At 40.0% G+C, this 25,476-nt stretch overlaps 3 protein-coding genes across 5 annotated transcripts in view; 2 read left to right on the plus strand and 1 right to left on the minus strand.

Moving 5' to 3' along the window:
- Nucleotides 1-4,889, plus strand: LOC148335241 (uncharacterized). The gene is made up of 7 exons (XM_088298331.1): nt 1-310; nt 1,315-1,439; nt 2,047-2,113; nt 2,227-2,383; nt 2,529-2,671; nt 2,743-2,853; nt 3,572-4,889. Exons 1-7 carry the CDS (start codon nt 158-160, stop codon nt 3,752-3,754), a joined length of 939 nt encoding a protein of 312 aa, XP_088154457.1. The 5' UTR covers nt 1-157; the 3' UTR covers nt 3,755-4,889.
- A 92-nt stretch (nt 4,890-4,981) lies between these two features.
- Nucleotides 4,982-11,739, minus strand: LOC148335242 (nucleobindin-2-like). Its single transcript, XM_088298330.1, has 13 exons — nt 11,629-11,739; nt 10,827-10,979; nt 9,889-9,996; nt 9,679-9,811; nt 9,280-9,383; nt 9,018-9,203; nt 8,658-8,748; nt 8,534-8,592; nt 7,599-7,691; nt 7,277-7,366; nt 6,592-6,765; nt 6,457-6,508; nt 4,982-5,635 (listed from the first exon to the last, which is right to left on the minus strand). Exons 2-13 carry the CDS (start codon nt 10,974-10,976, stop codon nt 5,613-5,615), a joined length of 1,263 nt encoding a protein of 420 aa, XP_088154456.1. The 5' UTR covers nt 10,977-10,979; nt 11,629-11,739; the 3' UTR covers nt 4,982-5,612.
- Nucleotides 11,740-12,680: 941 nt separating this feature from the next.
- The window catches only part of pik3c2a (phosphatidylinositol-4-phosphate 3-kinase, catalytic subunit type 2 alpha), a 30,869-nt gene continuing 18,073 nt past the window's right edge, over nt 12,681-25,476 (plus strand). The window contains exons 1-4 of one of the 3 annotated variants that reach the window (XM_088298308.1): nt 12,681-12,818; nt 17,717-18,957; nt 23,428-23,525; nt 24,179-24,339. In XM_088298308.1, the coding sequence (XP_088154434.1) occupies nt 17,788-18,957; nt 23,428-23,525; nt 24,179-24,339 (1,429 nt within the window). In that variant the 5' untranslated portion in view covers nt 12,681-12,818; nt 17,717-17,787. Of the gene's footprint in view, nt 12,819-12,851; nt 13,302-16,005; nt 16,251-17,716; nt 18,958-23,427; nt 23,526-24,178; nt 24,340-25,476 lie in introns of those variants that run through there. The other 2 variants (XM_088298309.1, XM_088298310.1) reach the window with 2 other exon arrangements.

The following is a 25,476-nucleotide window of genomic DNA, read 5'->3' on the forward strand; positions in this document are numbered from 1 at the left end:
GGGGATCATGTGAGTGCACACTCTTCAAATAGTACGTGCTACACAGACCCAAGTTTCAATATTATGGGCTGCGCTCTGGTGATTTCGGATGACTTATAGCCTGTTCATTTGATTTTTTTTTTTTAATTTTTTTTTTTAGTCGCTTTACTTCCAAACGATGAGCATTCCGGTAGTCGACTTTAGCGTGGCAAGCCTCAACGTCGAGGATATTTGCGACGCATATCTCCACCAATTGAGCAGAGAGTTAAAAGTTGCTTTTATGGAAGTGGGCTTCGTCTCCTTGAAGAATACTGGCATCACGCAGGTGGAGGTGAGAATCAACAGACATAGGAGTTGTAGTTAAGTTGTGATAATTAGAAAACAAACAAACAAACAAACAAAAAACAGTGAAAGAGAAACTTCAGTGGAATTCCAGGTCCTCTAAATTACAATTTGTGGTTTAAATGTATGCTCGTAAATTATTTCAGTAAAATATTGAAACTTCTATGTATATGTCTTGCTAATCTTTAACTCTGTGAGGGATGATCAACTTACTTGCTGGAGGGGCTTTTTTTCCAGTGCAAAAGGCTCTCTCATGAAAATGTACATTGAAAGACGGCACAAAACAGGTGAATAAGAAACCAACATTCCGTACAAGAACTAAGTTTTTCCATTATTTTTTAAACAAAAACACATTCACTAAAACTTTTTTATAATAATGAGGTACTATGTTTGTCCGGCATATCATTCCAAATTAGCAAAATATTATTTAGCCTACTCACGTAGGAAAGTGTTTGTGCAAGTACGCTTCTATGACAATTACAGACTTGTGGGAACGCCAGTCTCATCTTAGAAGAGAAACAATTTCAAGCAGGCAGGATGTGCTTCGGAGAATTGTAAATGGGCACATCTCTATTTGCTCTCTCCGCGAAAAAAAAATATCTTGTCTTCCTTCCTCATCTGTTATTATTAAATGCTTTGAGTTGATTGAATCTGACACCTGCATCCTGCTAATGTAGCACCGTAGGATGATGATGTAAATAAGAGGCCGGGGACAAGGTCCAGTCACATGTTTAACTACTTTCCAAGCTCTGTCGATTCAGGCGTGAAGGCAACAATCAATCTCAAAGGCTCTGAGACGTATCAGCAGTTTCACAATCATAAATGTGGTTACATTTTGTTAGAAGACATTGAACAAAGTATTATTTAGCTTAAAGCCGAAGTGTGAACCAGCAGAACCCACTGCAAAGTAGCCACATGACCAGGGCGCTTCATGTAAACAAACTTCACATGGGTCGATGTCAGAAAACAAGTAAAGTGAGCATTTCCATGCAGATTGATCACGTCATGGCTGCTTCCAGAAGGTTCTTCCTGCAACCGGAGAAGCTCAAGCGGCCATTCAGCAGGAAAAGCTTCCCAAACAGTCCCAACCACGGCTGGGTCGCCGTGGAGACTGAAAGGTGTTTTTTTTTTTTTATGTGTGTAAATCATTAAGCCCAATTGGGTAACACAATACAAAAAGTGCTCGTCTGATAATCAGCGATCGAGTTTTGTTATCACGATTGCACAAGTCATTTTTTTTTTATCTACTCATCAGACACACCATTATCTAAGATCAAAATGTGACAATGTTTCTCTCTTTACTGATAAGGCATTCTAACAGTATCTTATCATCTAAATAAGTGTTCCTCAACCTTTATTCAGTGATGGCACATTTTCACATGGGAAAATATTTCACTGCAGACTACTTAGCAAAAAGATTCACAAAATGTGATAACAATTTAAGCATTAATATTACACAATATGAATATTCTTAATTTAAAAAAAATAAATTATTTTGAATAATTTTGGACTGTAGTGGGCATTTTTAGGCCACGAAAAAAGTCCTTTAATTTAACAGACTCAAACTGACGACTCCTCTCCCCTATTACGTAGTCTGGTAAATTGAGGTTCCACTGTAGCAAAATATATTCCTGTTTTGGTAGACCAAGTGCATTTATATATGACATTTTCTGTCTCCTTTGAACTAATAAGCATGTCTTTAATTCTGCCTGTGTGCACATTCAGCTTAAATCCACAAAAACCGGGAGATCTAAAAGAGGCGTTTAACTTGTCTTCGCTGCATCCTGACATCGTAAGTATTTTATTCTGTGCGAGAGGGTGTTCAATCTTCTTTTATAGCAACATCTGAGAGACAAACTATCTCCAATATAATAGTGACTCATTGTAATTTGTGTTCCTCTGTAGAAATGGCCCACATCTGAGATGGCCCCGAAATTCCAGGACTCTCAGACGGCTTTTTTCCACCGCTGCAAAGAGTTGAGCTTGCGTGTTTTGAGGGTGATATCTCTCAGTTTGGACGTTGACCCCGATATCTTCCTTAGCGCACACCGCCTTATTGGAAGTACGATGTACTGCGGAACACTTTTTTCCTGACTGATCTACATTATTACATTATTTTATGTATTCATAATGTAGAGGTTGGTAAATGCTGCTTTGCAGAGAAGGGCATTATCCTGTTGTCTAAAATTGTTCCACATGTTTTGTAGCTGATGAAAATGGCACAACGCTACGTTCGCTGTACTACCCGCCGGTGAACAGCAAGCAAGCCAAGGAGGGTCAGTTGAGATGCGGAGAGCATTCCGACTACGGGAGCATCACCTTGCTCTTCCAGAGCGCAGAGGGTCTCCAAGTATGCAAAAAAAAAAAAAAGATTCTGAATTCTAAATGTCATTCCCTAAATTGTTTATTGTGTGCGTTCAGGTGCGTCATCGTTCCGGTGAGTTTGTCTGCGCTCCTTGCGTGCCCGGGGCTGTTCTTGTTAACATCGCCGACCTGATGCAGCGTTGGACTAGCGACCAATTTGTCTCTGTGGTGAGCGCTTTAAAAAAAAGTACAGAAAATGCACATAATGAACTTTAAGAGGTTATCCATATTTAGCATATTTTTCAAGAAGGGAGAGCTATCTTTTTTTTAAAAGAAAAGATGTGTACATTTAAAAAAAAAAGAAGAAAGTATACATTTGAGAAATGGTTATATATTTTTGGGAGAATTCTTATATTTGGGAAGGAAAAGTTGTATATTTGAAAGACATATGGAAATATCTGTTTTGGGCTAAGAGAAATGCTTGCAGATCGGCATTACCTGAAATAATATAATTGAAAAACATTAATTGAAATTGATAGATTGGAAACGTATAAAAGTCAATGTTTTGTTCATCGTTACCTAGTGCTTTAGCATTCAAAAGAGCTTTAATGGCAGAAATCACTTTTGTTTCTTGGACACCCATTTCCAGGGTCTCCTTTTCATTAGTTTTTAGGGAAGGTTATAACTTTGAAAAAGTCAACTACATCATCCTGATGGACAAAATACTGTGATTTATGCAAATTAGAATCAAATTCCTGAAAGGCTTTAATGTTTTTTTTTCTCTCATACTAAAGATCCGTGACAGTTTCAGTTATGTATTGCTGTGATAGTGTCGATTTTCTATGACTGGAATTTGGGCGGAAATGCAATTACCAAATAGGAGCGTAAGTGGTGGAGGACACAACATCAGACCAAACAAAGCTTGTCATGCCCATGTGCCCAACAGCGCCACAGAGTTTTGCTCCCCCCGGATGGTAACTGCAGCAGTACCCGCCAGTCTCTGGCTTTCTTCGTCCAGCCCGACGACGAGGTCGTGGTCAGCTGCATCGACGGATCCGACAAGTACCCCCCGGTGCAGGCGGGCGCCTACCTCATCGAGCGCTTAACCAAATCCTATGGGCGGACGTGACCGCCCTTCCGCCGCCAACAAGCGACTTCCTTCACTCCACTGCCACAAAAACGAGAAAGTTGAATGTGGCGTCAGCCCTGGACATTCCTCACCACCATGCAGACAACTTTTGAGGCCACACCCCTTGCATGCGCTGTGTTTCAAAAGAGCATCATGAAGTGCTTTAATGAATGCTCTTTTACTCTTAATTCAACTCATTTTGAACAGCAATGAATTAATTTCAAACTGAAAAAAAGTACCTTTAGGTAATAAGAAATGAAATTAAGCATTACGTTTAACCACTAAAACATATTTTGTGTTCAGTGGTTCATGTGTGCTGCTATCTATCTGTAGTAAAACTAAGGTTGAAAAACTCGTGTTCAAAACACCACTGACTTAAAAAGGGACAGGTAGGCCAGGTCAGTCAGATATTTGAAAAAAAAAGTAAAAATTGATGTCATATGTGCAATGTTCGATTATATCAAATTAATTCTATATTTTATATATATATATATTTTTAGACTGTGGTTGAAAGAATGGATGGTTTAGTTCACCCATCATTTGATAACATAATGGCTAACGAATTGCTAAAATATGTATTTTAATCATTAAATAATTCATTGTTATTGATTTTTAGAATGAATTACTAGTTGATTGATCGTTTTAAAATACGTGAACTTAATGTATTCTCAGCCAATTGTAATACAATATTTGTTCAAATTTTTTAAAGTTATTTTCCGCAAAAATACACTCATTAATGCTATTAACAATGAATTTCACTATAATCAATACCCCAATTATTTAATGAAAAATCTCACAAGAATTTATACAAAATACAAAACAAAAATATACACACTCCTTAACAAAACTTATATGAAAATGATTTTTTTTCTCCAGTGTCCAACTTCAATTTACAACTTTCTGAAGTGCATGTCTTTTCCCCTCATAAGTATAGAACTAGTGCAATCTTTTTAATTTTTTTTTTTTTTTGAAACGACTCACTTTAACATTCATAAATACTGTGCAATGAGATGTTGACTTCTGTCTATCATAAATAAAATAAAACTGCTCGCCACTTTGAAGACATCTGACACACTCATGAGGCTCAGTCATACTTGTCACCTCGTGTAAAAAAAATAAATAACTATTGCTAGAATTGTGTGTATATTTGTGAGCATTTGCTCGGTGAATGTAGTTAATTCATGCTCTTACTTATAATGTACTGGAAACATCTCACAAAAAGCAATAGACTTGCCACCTCATTTGCTTTATTTCCACTCAGAAAACAATGTTGGTGAAATGTTGAGACGTGCTGAGAAATAGATGCATTTATACGTAGCAAAGCGAAAAGGAATCATTCCAAAAATTGAATTAGTTAATTCGGTAAATGAAATTATTAGAAAAAGTAAACATCTTTGAGAATATGGCGCTCATGACAACAGTAGCTGTAGATTGAAATTAATAAATTAATAAATACTATGAATCATACCTCCTTTGAGTTTCAATGGCAACAATCTACATTGTCAAGAAACTCTTTCATTTGGGTTGCAAAATTCCAGGAATTCTCAAAGTTGGAAACTTGAAATTATGGGAGTACACCAGTAATTCAATTAATGGTTGACTCCTAATATGGAAATTAAATATATTTATATATTATATAGATAGGATAGTTTCCCCACCTTAAATTCCCATGGAAATGTACCAGAAATATATCACCCCTTTGCAACCTGACTTCTATCAAACGGTATTGAAAAAGTAGACAAGACAGAAAGTTGAAATGTCGACATACACACACGCACACACGCCCTGATGGGACCTGTCAAGAGTGTCAGAACACGTGGAATGTTTATGACGGGTGCCCGTTTAGTGCCTGTTCTCCTCAAGCTCCTGTGGCTCCTGACTCTGCAATAAAAAAAAAAAAAAAACAACAATCATCACCTTGTACAAGCACGTGGCTTATAATAAGGTTGTGCTCACAGGAAGGTCCAGATCGCTATTGACGAGGTGGAACTTAATAACTCATTAGTGTCTAACTGATCACTGCCAAATTGAAAGTATATATGCATCACTGTGTCAAAAATTGCTAATAGGAAAGTACTACTTTGTATTTTTATTGGCGCAATTAAAAAACAATCATATACGTTTGAGATTAAATTAGTGTTACTCTTGAATTATTATAGCAGTGAAAATCCACGCATAAATGAATTGTTTATAATTGCTGATTGATGCCTGGTGGCAAAGTACTTTTTTTTCTGTTGGACATGGCTACAGCCTGTACAAATGAAGCTCATGGCCCACACTTCAACATAGTTTCTTGGCACCAAGATGCCACAAGATGACGCCCAAGCTACTTTTACATGAGTGACGTGCGCACAAACACAGCAAATGACAGTGGACAGGTCCACCCCCCCCCCCCCAAGACCCATGGACGTGGTGAGGAAAAAACGGTAACAGTATTGTTTTGGTGCCCTCTGGTGGCAAGAAAATAACTTGACCTAAGTTGAAGAAGTGTATTTACTCAACTAAACTTTAATTATACAGTGTTTTCACAAAAGTTGCAGCTGTAACAAAGCGCTTAACAAAACATGACATAAAACTTTAATAATAGACTAAAGTCCTCTGCTGCTATATTGTGGTATCTGAAGGGAATACAAACCTTTTCAGGGGCAAACAATTTCTTTTAGTGACATGGATGGGTTCAGTCCCTATCTCACTTTACTCACCTTTGACGTCAGACCTGGATTGGACTTTTCTCCTCTCCAGTTCATCCATAGCCTTTAATAAAAAAAGGAAAAAGCAGAATGACGCAAAGTGAAGAAGGAGGATGTTAGTGATTGGGTGATGTTGCGTTTGAGGACCTGCTGAATGTTGTGCTTCTGAGCGTTGAGTGCCTCTTGCTTCTTTTGGAGCTCCTCCCGCTGCTTCTGCAGCTCCTGCGCCTGTTCCATGATTATCTTGCCCTCCTTGGCCAGCTGCTGCTCATACGCCGTTAGCTCCTCCTCAGTGAAAGGGGAGTTTTGCTGCTCCAAGGTCTGGAAGACGTGCAGCAATTCAGTCGGTCAAACAACAAGGCCTTCTTAATGTCAGTGATTCCCAAAGTGCAATGCGAATTTCACAAGTGAAAAAAATCCCTGCATAAGCACATTTCAGTTGTATTAAAATTTTCAGTACGATATATTTGCATTTAATCCTAAAGAATTGTTTTTGCTTTTATTTATGTACAATATTTGTTTATGTGAATCGATTCAATTGTTATTTTCCTAAATAAAAGTGCAGTGTTAATTTTCAAACTTTGCATAATGTAACAATGCCTTACAATTTTATTGAACTTACTTTTTAGGAATAAAACCGGTGCCTTTTTTTTTTTTAAATAAACAACACTTTACAACTGAAGTTCTGTATTTTATTTTATTATGTTGGTCAAAATTGTAGTACATGTAGAGCTTTGCATTTTACATAGATGGAACTTGGTATCAAACATTTGAGACCCACTTTCTTATTAATGAATATGGCTTCCGATTGGCTCGATAAAGGAATTCTTACCTCCCACTCGTCTTTTTGGTGGAACTCCTGTTTCTTGGTGGCCGCCAGAAACTCGGCAAGTGACACCAATCTGTCTTTGTTGGTGTCCACCTGAACGCATCATGAATGGAAGCGCATCATTGTATAAAACTCTTCACCACTTAATTAGACTTCACGCAGTGCTTCTGTGTCTCCATTTTGATATGTTACAGCTTCATTCTAAAATTTAGTGTGAAAAACTATACTGAATATATTTTGGTATAAGGCAGTAAGATAAAATGTGGAGAAGCGAAGTGCTATAAATACTTTCTAGATGATGTATCTGAATTATGAATCATACTACCTCAGCCATTACATGCTCTCTCATGCGCAGTCTCTCCTCCTCCATCGCCACCATGTCATCTTCTGCGTTATTGGAGTTGTACACCTTCTCAAGCTTGAACACAGAATAGACAATGTCCACTCGTTCCACAGTAAACACGCAATATCACAATTATTTTTCCCAAGATATTGTTAGAAATAAGAAAGATTATTATATTTAAAAAGAATAGAAACACATTTTAACAAATCAATTTAATAAAATGTTTAGAAACAGCAAAGGTAAAACGTGAACTGAACTCAAATTAATTTATTTGACACCGCCTCAATAAAAAAAAAAATACTAAGGATCACGAAGTACTTTAAGTCGACTCATGTGCTTCTTTTTTCAAAAACATAAAAAACAACCATATAATATAGATAAGAACCATACGTACTTTTTTATTATAAAAAGATTGTTAAGAATTATTGAAAAGAAATACATTTTTGAAATTTCTGATGAAAATAAAGTTCACGTTAAAAATTATTACAACCGGACAATCTAAAGCGATATAATCATTATTTGAGCAAAAACACATTCATTAGACCACCCAGGAGTGCAAATTGTTTTACTTTTATAATAGTTTATTTTTTATTTTTAACTGTATCATTAATAAATAATGAAACATAAATAAATAAAATAATATTTTTTAGGTATTTTAAAATACAAAAACAAATAGCTTAATAAATTATTTTTTCAAGTCTCTAATACAACCTACAAAACCGAAAGACATTACACTTTAATTTAACGTCTTTAAGAAATAATAAGATCCTGTTCTACTTTTCCAATTTTTGGGTGAAATTTGAAGATAAACTGATCGCAACATTAGTCTTAGCAATAAGTTCTGGTCTACTATATTTGTTAAGCTGCACAGAAGATATCAATCATGACAACAAAACCATGATGTGATGACGTCATACCTCTTTTGTGAAGAGGGCCTCAAGTTCGTTCTCGTCAAAGAAGCCATCGCCGTTGTTGTCTGCACATACATGCCGAATATAAGCAACTGGATACAATTAAGAGTTAGTTGTCGTTTAAACGTGCCATGCATTTTGAAGAAGGTCTTCGGATCAAAGTCGTTCGGGTCGAGACCGTCGGACTCCTGCCAAACCTCCTTCAGCTGGTCCTCGCTTCCCTGTACACACGCAAACGCGCACACACACACACACAAGTCACCTAAATGCTAATTGGCCTAACCGTTGGCTTCATTGTCTGAAGAAGAACTCAATTGATTTTTGTTGTGTATCAAAATCTTGCAGTATGTAAATGAGATTTGTTAGAATTCAAATATTTATAAGCTTGAAATGGAATTTGTAGTTGGAAATTTTTAAAAGCCAAAAAAAACTACATAAGAACAGTAAGAGGGAGTTCGTACTTTGTCCCTTTTTACCACTGGTGACCTACCGGGTGGTTGACTTTGGCATGGTTGGCATGTTTCTTCCTCATCTCCTCGTAGCGCTCCTCCTCTTTCTTGCGCTCCTCCTCCGACATGACCTTCAGCTTCTCCCGCCTCTCGTGCTCCTTTATCATCTCGTAGCGCTTGAACTCCTCATGGCGGTCCTCGTCGAAGTGTTCAAGGTCTTTCGTAGCCTATCGACGGCGATGAGTATATTTTTTTTTATAGATGACGTATACAGAAGAGTCGTTTTATTTTTCGGCTTCACACCGATTTGATGAGACGGTCCAAATCGTCAGGCTCAAACGAGTGCGGATTGTCTTGGTTGAGGTGCTCAAACTGTTTCAGCAAAGCCTGATGGTCAACCTTCCAGCCTGCATGGGCAAGATATTTACTTATACTTTAGTGTTATTATTCACGGAGATTTTGCTCACAGATTCATGACACTCGTGTGATGGATGCAACAAAACAGTCCCCGACCATAACAGAAAAAAACTAAAGCAGTAGTTGTCATTTAATTTCAAAATGATGAAGTCACCCCCTTTTTCCTTATTGAATTTTAAAGCCACATCCGATATTTCAACAGCCGATGTACATTACAACATGCCTTGCGCAACGATCAGGACACAGGAAACCTAAAGTCGCAACAATAGCATTATGTAAAGTTACCATCTCCCGCCATAATATCGTGTTTGGCCTTGATGAGCAACCGAAGCCTGTTCATCTCCTCCCTCTTCAGCTCGTCCAGTTTGGTGCGCAGATTGTTGTGGACAAAGTCCAGCTCTTTGGCAAGTTTGCCTTGCTGTGAGTTGACACAACAGTTCAGTAGCGTGACAAGTGTGGGAGTCAACAGAGATTTGTTTTTTCTCATCACGTTACCTTGATGTCTTCCATGTTGGCGTTTTGTAGCTTCTCCCGAAAGTGAGGGTCTTTCTCCAGGTATTCGATGACCTCTCTGAGGTAGCGGTCATAGTGTAGCCCGGTGTTCTGAGACGTGAACCAAATAGAGTGCATTATTTTTGTTAACCTGGATGCGAAGCATGTGCAGCTGTTGATGTTCAGTCAAACCTCCAAAGTCCAACACAACCAGTTCTGTGAAGCTGTTTTACTTTCAAACTAAATATTCCCTGCAGGAAATAATGTGAACTGAATTAATCCAGGGTCAAACTGTTGCCATCCAATCTTTACAAGCGCCAAAGACAATCTTATAAAACAGTTCCAAGATGTCTGAACATATCTTTATCAAAATATCTCAAGTTTCACTGAAAGTAGCCCACTTGGGCCGACACCAAGTCTTATGCAAGTGAGCGGCTGAATACTCCGCTCCAAATGCAGTTGGACCAATGGCGAGTTCAGCTTTGTTAAAATGACAATTGGTGATGGAGTCTTGTGCTTGCTGGAAGAAGAGCCCATGTGTGGAGAAGAATGTGAAATAAAAGCATTTTATTTGTGGAGAAACTATTTAATACTCGATACTGTGTGTATGTGGCGCATGGACACATCACTAAAGATAAATCACCGTCACACAAATTCATAGACTCAGCTCAGAAAATGTATACAGCTCGATCAAATTCTAGTTTTGCTTGACTTTTTTTTAAGTATTTAGTTGAACTCCAATTCATACCACAATTGGTGCGTTGGACATGTATGGATATTAGAGGAAGTGAACTGAGGTACATTGTGGGCCTCAACAACCATACTATGTAATGAAAAAAAAATAATTTCCATTCATTTTGTCAACATAATGTACATGTGCGTGTTCGCATCAAAGTAGAGCTTAATTTGCAGTGATTATATCAAAATGTTTTGTGACTCACTGCACTTTGTGGGGCATCCAGTCCATCCCCATTGGGTGATGTGTTCTCTTTGCTCTGGTCCACACCAATGGGCAGTGAATGGATGCACAGCCACAGACTCAGCAGAACCAGAATGAAATCGACCAGCGCTTTACTTTGCACCATGGCCATCCGCTTTGGGACATAGAATAGAATTATTGACATACATACAATACATGCAGACGATGCTGGGAAAACATGATAAAGTGCAATTATAACTGTATTAACTCATAGCCAGACACAAGCATTAACACTTATATAGCTGAGATTCGAACCCCAAATGCCAAAAACCGTGTGGCAGATGTGCAAGACAATTGTCCACCATGCTTGTCGAAAACAAGAACGCTTTAGTTTTTTTTAAGTTCATACATTTAAAAAAAATGTTTTAGTACATCTGAAAAATCTCAGTCCCACTTATTCCATGTTGTCACATTGGAGTGTTTTGTGTAGAATTTTGAGATATTTGTTTGTTTGTATACTTTCATAATGGACTAAGGCTGTATCATACAATGTGGAAAGAGTGAAGCTCTGAGCAATTTGACTCATTCACTGCATAGTGCTTGTTTGACAAAATAATTTTGAAACATGGTAACTGTCAGATAATGATATTTTTTAAATCTCCAAACGCAGTGAACCGTCAACTCTGTTTACACAGAAAGGAACCATCTGTTTGCTGGTGAAGCAATTCTGCTACAGAAAATGAACCAAAACAAGGTTCAAACTGTCAATTTTGATAATAAAACATAGTTATTTCAACGAAGACCCATGCATATTACTTACTTACTTCCAGATACACTTTTGACTCTTGAACAAGATTCTTGTTAGCTTAGCTTGCGAATGTTTACAGCCGCCACCTGCTGCCTGCCACCAATACAAGCCGCTGGTGGCATCAACCTACTGACCAGGAGCGTCACCATGGTGACGCCCCGCCTACGGCCAACTCCATTGGACAGCACAGCAACAGTGCGGTCACGCTAGATGACGATTGGGCCAGTTACCCGTCAATCAGGCTGTCGTCGATCTGATTAAGCAGACCTTACGTGGCGCTCGGTCAATCATCAATTGGGCGGAGTCTGTTCTTTGTAACTCATTCAAATACTTTGTTTCATTTTATTGAACATTTAAGATATTATTCCTCGGACGGGACGTATTTGTGCTGTGTGGCATTTGAGGGGGAAAGTGTCCATATGCTATTATTATGTAACATGGAGTGTCTTTTTGTCTTTTTTCTCCATATCAGGTCCATCATTGTCAATAATTGTCTGAAAACGTCCTAAAAATATCATACAATTTTAATAGACTATGCAGTAAACTATAATAATTTTCTTATCTCAATATATTACCTTCATTTACAAGCCTAAAATGTAAATGTAATATTTAACAGTTTTTATACAGATTGCGTTTGACAGAAGTCGCGTTCATTTTCATTATCAACCCGTTTACAATACGCATTTATTTGCGTGTAGTGGTTTATATTCATATTAGTATTTCTTGTATATATTTTATTCGAAACTATGTGGTGGCATAATACTTGAATAGTATACTCTTGATTGTTCCTCTGTATTCTTTTATTGCGCCTCGGTGCAAGAAATGCGGAAGTTGTCGCGATAACGCCATCGGCCAACTCAGTTGCCCACAAGATGGCGCTACTCGCCTTCGTTTTATTTTTGTTTTTTCTTTTTGGGGGACAATTTTTATTCACATTTTTAATAGAAAACATAAAAGAAAAAAAAACACAACTTTCCAAAGGGTTAACAACTCGTGATAAGAATAGAAAGTGTGTCATAAATGCTTTCATACCTTTCAGTTTTTATTTATTTTGGGGATTTTAAATACATCTCTGCGTACGGTCAACCCTCCACACAAAAAAAAGTCGTCCAACCTCCACAGGAACTGACGTCTCCGCCGTGCAAAGTGGACGGGAAAATGCAGCTGCGGGACAAAAAATGGCTCCGATCACCGCACCGCTAAAAGGTGAGAAAGTGACACATTCCCCCCCAGTAAAATGTTTGCGTCGAAACTTTTTTGTTGTCAGTCGTCGCCTCGAATCCGCAAGTCCTCCTCCGGGTTGAAAGCGGCCGCCTCTCGTCAGACAAAAACCTGCTTTCCTTCCTTGTTGTGGGACCGAAGCGCTTGACTCGCGATTACTTTTTAAGAATGATTAAATTGAACTCGCTCCAACTTCGCCGTCGTCGTTGTAAACAAAATCGACCGAGCGTGTGTGTTTAAATTCAACGTCGCTTTCGCTCTTTTATTTTGTTAGCTGCTAACTTAGCAGCCAACTCAAATTGGAAGTTCGAATTGCTTCGGAAACGGGTGTTGACATAAAAAAAAAACTGACCGGCGTTTTAAAAATATAAGCTTCGTAAACTTGTTTTGTTGGATTTAACATTATGTTAAATGCTGGTGCCCCATGTCAAGAATCCGTACAGGAGTGAACGAAAAAGGACCAATCAGGTGAGTGCAGGTAGTTTTATTTGCCAAATCTTACTTTTAAAATGTCATTGCCTGTGTGTGATAGGTTCCAAGTATAATTAGCATTAGCCTAAAAGTTGGTATAAACATAGCATATATTTGCTTTATAGTTGTATTGTCCTGTCAGAGGGGGCACCAAAACCTGCCACAAAGTGTAAAAAATGGAAAATGAAAGTCCAACAAGTTTTTTACACCCAAACAACGATACCCTAATAATTTATCTGATTTTCAAACTCATTTTACAATACCCTTAAAATAAATATCTGACAAATGACGTTGGCATAAAAGTTGTCACATAACAACCTGTAAAAATGACACTTACTACTTTCCTATTAGTCATTTTAGACTCAGTGATGCATAGATCCAGCATAAGAATTTGCAAATGACTGTCAGCTTTTAGCAATACAGACCTTTCTTTGCATCATCTTGAGAAGTTAAGCATCCTGTAACCGCACAAGAAACCGTTCCTGCTTGTCGGACTTTTACTAAAATCTTAATTCATTGCATTGCTGTTTGCTCCGGACCCAGGTTGTTATTGCTAATGAGAATCTGTTCTCAATTGGCATAACTGGATAAATAAAGATGAAGAAAAATAGGTGTTTTTCTGGCCGACGGTGTCAGTTGTGTTATTTAGAATAAATTATACAGAATTGTTTACTGTATTCATCAAAGTAGACCATGTTAACTTGAAATGTGTTGCCGTATTTCACAGTTGTTATTTTTGCCGTATATTCTTTCCCGTGTCTATGCCCCAGTTACATATTTTCCATTTTAAAGATGTTCTCTTTGCACTTTGAGCCAACAGACTGCTAACATTGGCAGTTTTGAACTGATTGTGGAAAGCAGCAGCAGCAACAATAACACTTGTGTGTGGTTTTGTCAATTCATGGAGGAAGTGAATGAACAAAGTAGCTTCCAAGAGTTTTTTTTTTTTAACCTCTGCACGCATTCCCCATTTGTTTCCACTCCAGCGAGCATTCTCGGCTGCCTCCTGAATACTTAAACAGCACACAGCAGCCGACAGCTCCAATGTTGTTTTAATGTCTTAAAGCGCCATGACACGCACACATGCACTTTTTTTTGTCATAAAGCAGTCGAAGTCACTCGGTTATGGTGTTTGTCTTGGCTCAACTCTCCTTCTCTCCTCCCTTTCATGCACCCTGCAGCCATATACGGGTCGCCTTGCGTCAGAGCATACGCGTTTCTGGCGTCTGAATCTTTTCGTGTTTTTGTTAGCTTAGCATAGCTCCAGTGTTCTTCTCCAGGCTGCTAGAACTATTCATGATTGAAGTTTGAGGAACAAAAGTGAACAAAAATGCTAGTTGTGATAAGACCGCGCAAAAATAGCAAGGCATGCAGATATGCTCCCTTGAGGCGGGGATATCCGAACAATGATGGGACGTCACACAGCTTTTTGTTTTAGATCTTACAAAAAGTCGGCAACAGCAGATAATAGACTAGTTGTCGATTCATCGTTGCACCTCTGTAAAACACTGAAGTCTATGATGGCAACTGACACGTGTGCTAAACTGTGCCTTATGCATCATTTATTAAAATATTGTTACTGTGGAAATTAACCCCCTTAAAATTAAAAAAAAAAATGAAATCAAAGCAGTAAATCACTGCCTTTTTCTCAGTCATGTATATGGTTAAGTGAACCGGAAGTTAGTCCACTTCCTGTCTCCTTACCTTCTTTTGCCACAAAAAAAGCAACTGGCCATCATATCATTGTTTAGCTAGCTAGCCTGCTACGTCCATTTTTTTTTTTTGTGATATATGTTTTATATTCTTCATGGTTGTTTAAGTGTAAGAAGAAATTAATTAGCCCCCTTAAAATGCACCAAAAAAAAACAGACTTGCTCAAAGATGCTAACAAGTAACATTGGAGTGCGAGTCGGCTCGCTTTATTTTTATTTACTTTATTGTCTTAGCATCTTTTCAACTTTCTTCTTCTGTCATGAAACAAGTACTCAACAACTGTCTCAGCAGTTAGCTAGCAGGGTAGTTAGCAGCTGGAATGAGAAGCAAATATAGCATTAGAATGTGAAAAATCTCAAAACCCTCAGTCGTCAATGGCAAATGCCTACCGTGCACGAACGTGTGTCTTATTCTATAGCCTTCTTTGTGATCATACAATTGTAAAAAGATGGTAACCACGGCTAAAACAGGCTAGCTAATTTTAACTCGCTAACATGTGTAACTTGGCGCCGCTGAAAAGCACTGACAACATTTTCAGTTTAATTATTGCTGGAGGTTAGCACTAGAGGCTAACATAGCAAGTCTTTGATGGTGAGTGCGTCTCTCTGTAGCTTAGCTTTCATTACAAGTGCCAACGTTTGTGCTAATGGCATGGCGGGTCGTGCTAATAAAATAAAACTGCTAATAAGCTAAAGAAAAAGCACAATGCGCTGAATGAATCTTTTTGATGTCTATCATTCATGATTAACGGTTTGGAATTTGAATTATAGTTGCCCCTTTTTTTTTTTTTTTTTAATTAGTCTCATGACAATGAATTGCCTGAGCGGCACATGAGTTTAGTTTAGAAGCCAAAATATGGTGACTCTGTACTATGTCATGTTGGTTGTCACTCCCCGCTGGTGTTAGCGCAGCTGATAACACAATCTTGTTGCTGAGTGAGTGAGGGCACGCCAGAGAGCGGGAGAGAGAGCAAGCGTTAGTTAGAGAGCGAGAACGAGATCCCTCAGGTTGCTTGGTCTGCCAAATTCTTGAGGCGCACAATGGTGTGAGGCAAACTCTGGCTCTAGCAAGCCTCCTCCACCACAATGGCAGGGGAGTAGTGGGGGGGGGTGTTTCGGAGTGCCTGGCGTCAGAAGGAACTCTCTCAACCCTGTGGTGGCGAGATGAATGGCAGCTTTGAGGAGTGTGCAGGGTCTTTTTTCTATTTTTTGCTCACAGGTGGAGGTGGTCGCGGTAAGTTGTTTGACATGCTTGTTGAAGTGAACCACTTGTTAGGTTAAGTGTGCTAGCTAGGAGGAAATCATTACCTTCATGCTGACTGGAAGAACAAAATTTAAAACCATTAAATAGCAATACATTTGATAATATGAAGGGATTTGCAAAATGACTTCAAAGTAAAATATGAAAGGAAAAGCACATGACGTTGAAACAGCTTTTTTTTTTTCTTCTCCCAACATAATTATTCAGAGAAATAATAGAAATATTTTTCGCAGTCAAGTAAGAGCGCTTCCTCTTGGATATTGTCTCTTTTGTCAAAACTTGTATGTAAACAGAAAATATGCTGTTTCATGGCATAAGGGGAAAAAAATGACACTTCCTGTCTTTGAATACGAATTCACACACTGGTTCACCATTCCGCGGTTAGCTAGCCAACGGTTAGCGCGGGAAGCTTATTGACTGTCACGCAAGGGCTTACGTTAAAAAGTTCGTCATTTCTAACTGGAAATAAGAAGTAGATGACTAATAAACCCTCGCTTTATTGAACCCGTTTATCTTATCTCATTGTCCACATGGCTACTTTTAAATGAATTATCGTTGTAAAAAGAAAACACCTTGGGTAAATGTTTGATGTGTTTTTGTGGTATGTCGTGGGCTCAGCTGCTTGCTTCGTCACAACCCCTAGCTCCACCCCATCGTGGTGACAAAAACCACACTAGTTGGTGACGCCGCAGTGGAGGGGGCAGGCTGAGCAGTGGTTCTCTCCAAAACAGACATATTTTGGTCAGGCTTTCATGTGGGCTGTAATTCTTGATCCTAGGGGTTTTAAGACATCTGAGAACTGTTTTAAATTGTTCAAACGACGTATAGTATGTCTCCTTTTAACAATGTTATTATTGTCATTACAGTTTTATGAGCCTTGTCTGATTCTGAATATTTTGGTGATGTTAATCAAAGTGTTGTAGCCTCATGTAGAGTTCCATTGTAGTGGTTCGGTTCGCTACATGCATTTAGTCTTTCAAGGGTTTTAAACATTTGTTTAGATATTTTTTTCAACTTTTGTGTGCAATACTTTTTAATTGAGTCATGCATTTTTTTCTTAATCATACATTCAATTTGACAGCGCCCTCCAAGACCTTCAACAACATTGTACATAAAAAGCAATTAAAAACGAACTGTTCAAAATAAGAACAATTAGATTAAAAAAAAAAAAAATATATATATATATATATATATATATATATATATATATATACGTGTATATATAAAAAATTGCTTACAATAATACAAAATGTACTTTTCAGAACTAAAACGTTGGTCTCCCTTTTGATGAACACGAGTGTAGTTAAATGGTGGTTGTAATGATGTTACTTGGAGGTCTTTTTCTAAAAGGTTTGAGAACCAAAACGCTGGAAATAGATTAAAAATTACGTATTTTTTCCTTCTCCTGTCACATTTTCAATGTATTCCTTTTGTTGCAGGTGTATGAGGCTTTGCTTTGCAGTCCTGATGTAAAAAGCCATCAAGTTCATGGCACCTCCCAGTTGACGCCATGGCCCAGATATCGAGAGGTAATGGGTTTAAGCTGGATGTGTCCCAGCCAAAGGGGCTTGTGGGTAAAGAGGAAGCCCTTCGCATGGAAGAAGAGGCTTTAGCAAAACTCCAGAGGGACAAGAGGCACACTTTTTCCTCCTCTCCTACTGGGGCATCCTCCCCCAAGTCAAACAAGCCCAAAGCTGCAACCGTTGCTTCCGCTTCTTCTCAACGGTTGCCCGCCGTCAAGAGACCAGAAAAGGACCTCATTGTGTTCCCCGAGACCAAGAAGCAGCCAGATGCCAACAAGTTCAAGGATATCGATGTGGACAAACTGACCAATGAGGAGCTGGAGAAGCTTCTCTTAGATGAAAACTTCGGGGCCAACAGCAAAGTATCGCGTCCGTCGGCGCTACTGGGCTTTAACCTCAGCGCCTCCTACCCTGGTGGCCATACATGTAGCTCAACCCCTTTCCAAGGTTCCCAGTGGACACCCATCCTGTCCACTCCATCGAGCTCCACAGTGTCCACGCCCACCCATCAGCCGTCACCCCTATTCCCTTCCGCCCCGTTCCCCAAGCCAGGGACGTTTCAGAATGGCTTCACTCCAGCCATGTCGCCCTTCATGGCGCTGCCTGCCCAGCAGACGTCTTTCTTGGCCTTCACTCCCATACAACCTGCCGCCACCGCCGCCACTACAATGGTGTTCCCCCCGCCGCCTGCCGTGGACCCAGAGATGGCAAAACTCTTTGATAAGATTGCTAGCACCTCGGAATACTTGAAGAACGGCAAGTCGACCTGCACTGACCTAGATTTCGCTACGGCGAGCTCTGCCTCCTTGGCACCCAAACCGGCGGCCAAGCAACCAGCGGCGGGGGAATCCATGGGCATCGGCCGCTTCGACTGGCTGGATCTAGACCCGCTGACCAAGCGCAAACCTGACAACGAAGAAGCGGGCACGACACCCGGTGACGATCCGGATTCGGCACAGGGGCTTTCTGCTGGGGATCCCTGGGATGCCGTGCTGGAGACTGAAGGGAAAATTAGTAGTAGCAGCCCCCCGCTTGAGGCGAAGGCATCCGGGTCAGTCCGATCGCAACAGAGGAGAGCGTCGACTGGGGCTGCTGTCACGAGGAGCCACTCACTCAACATCTCAGGAACTTCCTCGCAACACAAAGCGAACAGTCAGGTAAGCACGCATATACAGACGCTTCTATTCTTACGAACATTCAAGTTTTTACGCAAGGTACTCGCCCTCCGAATATATTTCCATTTACATTTGCGTCCCTGCTGTATAGCATTTTTTTAAGACTTTTTTTCTGAAAACGTATTTACTATAATGCCCTCATATGTGCGAAAGCAGAGCCACAGTTGCAGCTGTGATTCTATTTCATATTTGGAAAACGGCAAACCCAAAATCCCTTTTCACGTTTACATTCCGTTGTTAGCTTGCATAGTCTGTTGCTGTGCCTTCGCACTGGACGTTGTGTTTTCCATTTATTTCATGGATGACCCCTTCAGATCTGATGTTCAAGGGGGTCCTTACAACACTTAAATGTAATCACCAGTTCGCACTGATGCCTTAAATGTTGTGTTGTCTTCACAATTTCCTGCAGTACTTATTTTCCAATTTTTTATTTTTTTTTTTGGTTTCAAATTCTAGTGATCTGGGTCTTGTGATGAATAATTAGAACATTTCCTCAGGACATTGCCGGGTGAGAAGCAGAGGGTATTTCTCCAGTCTTATTTTTATTTATTTATAATTGTTTTTTTTTTTTTTTGTTTTTTTTTTTTAACCCTAAAAAACAATTTACCATATGCTGTTTGTTGGCAATTTTCACTTGTGTTTTGGTTGTGTGGTGTACAGAAACGGTCATTCCCACAATGGTTTTAAGGGCATGAATACTAAAGACAACAAAGAGATGGTCTTTAATAGCCCCAATTTAAGTATATAAAAAAATTAAGGCTGCTTATTGTGCATCTATGTCAACATCCAACAATCTACTTTTCTTACCCTGGTGATATGGAACTCAACTGCACTGTCAAGGATCAGTTCTACCCCCAATGACTTGATTGAATCAAATCAATTAGGTGTGAATGATTCTAACAAGTCACTTGGTTTAACAAACCTTGCATGGGACTAGAAGTGCGTAAAAGGTTCACCGGGGCAACTAACATGTGACATGTCCTCAGATAGCAACTCCCACATCCGCTCTTTGATATGCTGCCTTAAAGCACTTTAAATCTTGCAATAGTTTGAACTGTTAGGGTTTTGTAAAATTTTACTCCCCAAAAATAGTCTGCCCTTTACAATCTGTAGTTGTTTAAAGTAAAATGTCTTTAAATGTCACAAGCATTACTGTACGTCAATAAATTTGGGGTATGAAACATACATCCCCAGTGTAACTTGTTTTTGGTTGTTGTAAAATCGGCAGTAACTTTGTATTAGACCTTACTAATTTGCTACCATTTGGGACCATCATGAAACAAGATAACACTTTACAATAACTATAGCTAAAATCAGCTGTGCTAATTTACGATATATCTGCTTTTGCGTGGCAAACTGAATCTGATAGAGGTTGCCGGCATACTTTGAAGTCGTTGTCTGACGACACGGAATGAGAAATTAGTGTTAGATTTTTATCTTGACACCAGTGCCTTGTATTTATCTACAGGTAGCAACCCCCTATTTTATGGCTCTATATTATTTTATGCTTCAAATGGTCAATCAAACATTGCCTGCTTGACTGTAACAAACTCCATGTTGTTGTTGTTACAGTGTTTGGAGAATTGTTTGTAATTCATTTCCTCTCCACGCAAGCATTTTTTTAAGAGCTTAAAACTGCTTCTAGTTGTATCTGAAGTGTGCTTCCATACAATGCCACTGGCTTTCAATGTACTAGTGGAAGTGCGATAAAGCTTCAGTACCTCAGACGCCACACCTTCCTGATGTGTCAGCAAAATTTTGGGACATACCCCAAACACACTGGAGCGTTTTGCTATCGCAGACTGATCAAGCATGTTCCTGCTTGCCTGCCTTTCTGTCTGTCTTCATGCTGATCTTTATGAGCTCGGGCAATTTAATCTTAAATTCAGTGAGTGTTGTTCACTTTGACGTCAGCCAGAAGTACAATGAACCATATGAACTCTCTCCTCCCAGACTTACCGACCCCCCCCACCCCAGACTCTCCTGATCTTTTATTCAGTGCTCTAATTACACTTTAAGTATGCTGGCTGCAGTGCACTGTTGTGAGCTAGTGGATGGATGCTTGCCTTTGCTATGCAAGGATGTCAACAACAGCATGAGTCACTTGACAGAAAGCTCAGCTTTTCACATCTTTTCAACTTGTTTACGATAATGAGATACAAAAGACGATTGTGAAAGAAAAACAGCAGGGCCACACTTCTTGCATATTAGGTGGAACTATTTTACACGTTTGCCCTTTTGTTTATTAAAGATCAAATATATTTTGGGGGATTTTAGACAATCACCCCTCACTCATTTCCTGATTGAAAGAGGAAGCTGATGGAGTCTTGCTGGTTCAGCTGACGTAAACGCCACAGCTTGCAACAAGCACTTAGCCGCAATGATTTTCATGTTTGCGAAAATAAGGCAGATGTGCTCTCCTGACAGCTCGCAGTTTGCCTCCTTTTCAGGCATTGTTGTCCTCTATCAAAGCAGTTATTGACCTGCTAGAGATGCAAATCTATAGTTTTTTAAATAATTTTTTTAATGATCTCCAACTCAGGACACACGAGGTGTATTAGTTGAAACTAACTGATAGACAACGGCGGTCGATCACCTGTTGCCATTGGAAAAAACATTTAATAACTGTACAAGTTCTTGATGATCATACACACATAAAATTAAGTTAACCACATCGAGTTCAAATCTTTATGTAACTTTAATGACATAAAGGCAATTCATCTCCTTTGACGATAGTAACTCCCCGTGAATATTGGTCCTGTTATCACCCCCTTATTAAGGAATAAGTGTCACAAAAAGGCTTCAAAAGGTCAGACAAAGGGCATAATTCTCACTGAACGTGAGCTCGTTTCAGGTAATGCAATTTGATCTGAGAGGTTCTTAAATGAGTCACAATATTATTTGGTGTCAAATGTGTGTTTGTCACACACGGCAGTTCCACCTTCTTGTCGTGACAGCCACCCCAATTTGTCACATTTCAACTCATCGCATGAATCTGAGCCTTCCTTACGGTCGCAGTCTCCATCACCCTGCACCAGCGACACCGTGACACACCACGACGAAAGGGAGAAGGCTTTTTTTAGCCATCGCGGGAATCACATGCTATAAACGCTCGCTATAAAAGCCAGGGCAACTTCTGAATATTGTCACCTCAGCCGCGACGTTGCGATGGCTGACAGAAAGTGTGTCACTGGTCTCGCTGCCATGCAAGGAGACGCAGGTCCGCCGCCAAAGCTCTCCGAGTGACGTGCTGAGTTTTCTGCCGTCTGCCGTGTTACATCAGGTCAGCTCAGCCTGCGCAAAGCAATGTAAGCGACCTTTAAGATGACGTGAGGTGCCATTAATCTGTTCCAGCACCCTTCTATCTCAACACCACCGTTTTTAGTTTTTAATCAAGATTAAAACACTGTTGTATAACAACAATATTAATCGCGAATGTGAAGCAATAGACTGATTTTGTAGAGTGCAATTACTGTACATCTGCACTTCACATTGAACTTAATTTGTTTAATAATGGCAATATACATTTTATTAAAAATATGATTAGATGTTAGAAGACTCAATTCTAAAATATTTATATTTAATATATAGCTGCAGCCCTTTAACTATCCCTAATATTTTGTTAGTAGTAATTGGGCTTTTACCTGTATAGCGCTTTTCTACTTTCGAGACACTCAAAAGCGCTTTAACACCGGGAACAAGGGACAACTCATGACACAGCCTCATGGCAAAAAATGTTTTACCGGCGTCACTATGAACTGGATGACCTGATGGTCAAGTATTTCAGGAAGTCTTTTTAGTGTTATTGTGACATACTTAACACTCAAGTCGTTTCTGTTGGGAGGAAACGACGATTGCGTCCACATTCCAAACATTTCTTCAGACCTCTCGTCTTCCTCGTCTTCCTCGTCTTCCATCACCTCCTCCTCCTGCTCCTCTCTCCCCCTCGCCAGCACTGATGTCAGAGTCACACATTCCCAAAGCCGTGACTGAGCACTTTTCAGAGCCAGGGCTCTTGCGCTGTGCATTTCCTGTGCCACGGGAAGTGCATTCCTCGAGTCAGACAGTCCCGTAAAATAGCACAAAGTGTTTCTGTGAGTTCCCGGCAGTAAGCTGCTTATCTTACAAGTGTGTGTGTGCGTGTGTGTGGTTGAGAGGAACGATTTCCAGGTTTCCCTCCAACACTTCCGAGATTCTGTGTGAAGCAATAAGACCTTTCTATTCCAAAATAAGTTGTCACGCTCTTATTTGCTTAATGTGATTCATAGTCATTGTGCACCATCAACATTCCTGGAATTAAGACCTTAAAAGCTGATCTCAGAGCAGTGGTGTATAAAACTTCTCATCTGGGGTGTTCCTCCTTTTGTGTTTTTAGTGTGTTTCTAATTCCTCCACTGTGTGCGTGCGTGTGTGTGTGTGTGTGTGTGTGTGTGTGTGTTTTGCTATGGTCAGGACAAGGGTAAAGGAAAAGGTCTAGTGAAGAATGATGCCCTGGAACGAGAAGATTCTCAGAACCTGGAGGTGGTGGCCTTCTGCAAAGACGTTGTGAGGTATGACGTCCTGGCTCGACTCTTAATTGCCTGTTGAATTCGAGAGTGAAACTACATACTGTACATTAATAGGGGCGGCCCTGTTGCGAATCGACCACAACCTGTAGTAGTTTAAGCCCTGCCCTCTTAAGAGTTTAAAACCATAATTTAAGCCCTTGTGTGAGTTTTACTTGGAACCCCGGTTTCTTCCCACCTTCTAAAATGTGATATTTAAGACTTTACATTGCCCAAAGTTGAGAATGTGAGTGTGACTGCTGGTTTGTATGTGCGCTGGGATTGACTGGCGACCAGTGCAGCATCTTGCCCTCAGAGTCAGCTGGTATGAGGAGAGCCATAGAAAACTAAAAAGGATTCCACCTAGACCTGACATACTCTACAATGACATTTTTAAAAACATTATTACCCAAAATGTCTGTGTAGAAGTAAAGATAAATATAGACGAGAATTCAATGCATAGGCATTGTAAAAGAAATAAGCCTTGGATGATGGATGATAGAGTGCAGTTGGACACAACCACAATAATGAGCGGCAATCAGAACTCACCATTATCTTTTTAAAGGCAGAATTGTGTATGCGTACACACACACACACACACACACACACACACACACACACACACACACACACAATGTTATTGTTGCTCCCTTTTGCAGCCTACGGTCCAAATTCCCTCACGGCGACACAGCCACCAACCCCGGCTACTTCCGCAGTCCTGTAATCGCCCAGAGGGACGCCGGCGGGGACACCAGCTGCTCCGTGAAGGTGTCCATTGAGATCTCTGACTCTCAGCAGCCCGTGACCTTTACCTGTGATGGTAAGATCTGTGAAGGAATTTTTTTTTTCACCCAAAGGCATTTGTATTTGTTCCCACATCCTCTTTTAGTCCCCCCCCCCCCAAAAAAAAGTCCCTGTGCCTTTAAGAGTGAGTGCTTGCTGATTATTGGGCACCAAAGGCAGCAATGGTCCAAGCACTCCACCTTATTTTTGTCTTTTTTCTCTCTCTGTCTCATGGGAAGTCCACCGTGTTCCTCTTGCACATAGATGTACCCTCAGTTGGGAGGGGCTTTGTTTTCGCCTCATGTCATGGCCTTCGAACAATTTTGCTTTCCTTCCCAAGAGTGCTTATACCAGATGACACCTCACACTCCCAACACCAAGCTCACACCTTTGGCTTAGCAGGGGTACACACATGCCGATAATGAGACCTGTTTTGCACCTGATTCCATCTTTCTAATCAGTCAGCAAAGGTCCGATTATTGGTCAATTAGCTTCTTATGCGGGATGTGTTGACTGACTTTTTTCCCCCTCTCCCAGCTGGTTGTTTATGTTGAACCTTTTCAATGTTTAGAATGAAAAATCCTGTGTGGAATAAATATGGGCAATTCACAGACTGTGTTTGTGGCATGAAACAGAATGACAGCCAATCAGGAAGTTATCTGAAGTTGGTGCAGTTGCCTGACACGAATAACAGTGTAACTTGTTTCATTGAGTCATTACACCACAAAAATGCTGAAGTGTCCTTGTCATGTAGGGTATCCCACAAATAAAAAAAATGGAAGGCTTTTAAGAACGCCACTTGTGTCTTTCTGGCTCCCTGTAGATAAACATTCAACCACTGTGTGCTTTCCGGGTGTGTAGCGCATACCGTCAACCTGCTGATGACTGATTTCCAGTAATAACCTTCAGCACCATCATGTGTTGCATCTGGCTGACTGACCCACTCTTCCCATGCTCAAGACACAAACTTCCTTCCTTCCCAAAAAGCACTTTCCCAGCTTCCCTTCTTCACCTTTTGACCCTGTCTATGCTGACTTCAAATGATATACTTCCTTTTTTGGGGATTTTACAGAGCAGATATTTTGGGACCCTTTACATTGGAAAGGGCGTTATATGTGTTCCTGAGTTGAGGCCCTTGTTTCTCCGAAATGGTGCCACTAAAAATGCCCTGCTG

The sequence above is a fragment of the Idiotropiscis lumnitzeri genome, chromosome 6, assembly GCF_059441095.1.
Source record: "Idiotropiscis lumnitzeri isolate Australia: NSW breed Sydney's pygmy pipehorse chromosome 6, RoL_Ilum_1.0, whole genome shotgun sequence".
In the NCBI taxonomy this organism is placed as follows: domain Eukaryota; kingdom Metazoa; phylum Chordata; class Actinopteri; order Syngnathiformes; family Syngnathidae; genus Idiotropiscis; species Idiotropiscis lumnitzeri.

Bases quoted from the DNA above. Each gene is read 5' to 3' on its own strand.
- LOC148335241 (XM_088298331.1), top strand. From the start codon at position 158: ATGAGCATTCCGGTAGTCGACTTTAGCGTGGCAAGCCTCAACGTCGAG. The intron at 2,114-2,226 runs GTAAGTATTTTA...GTTCCTCTGTAG, and splicing joins CTTCGCTGCATCCTGACATC to AAATGGCCCACATCTGAGAT. The intron at 2,384-2,528 runs GTACGATGTACT...CATGTTTTGTAG, and splicing joins CGCACACCGCCTTATTGGAA to CTGATGAAAATGGCACAACG.
- LOC148335242 (XM_088298330.1), bottom strand. From the start codon at position 10,976: ATGGCCATGGTGCAAAGTAAAGCGCTGGTCGATTTCATTCTGGTTCTG. The intron at 8,593-8,657 runs GCACGTTTAAAC...ATGTATGTGCAG, and splicing joins GACCTTCTTCAAAATGCATG to ACAACAACGGCGATGGCTTC. The intron at 6,766-7,276 runs GTAAGAATTCCT...CACGTCTTCCAG, and splicing joins ACCAAAAAGACGAGTGGGAG to ACCTTGGAGCAGCAAAACTC.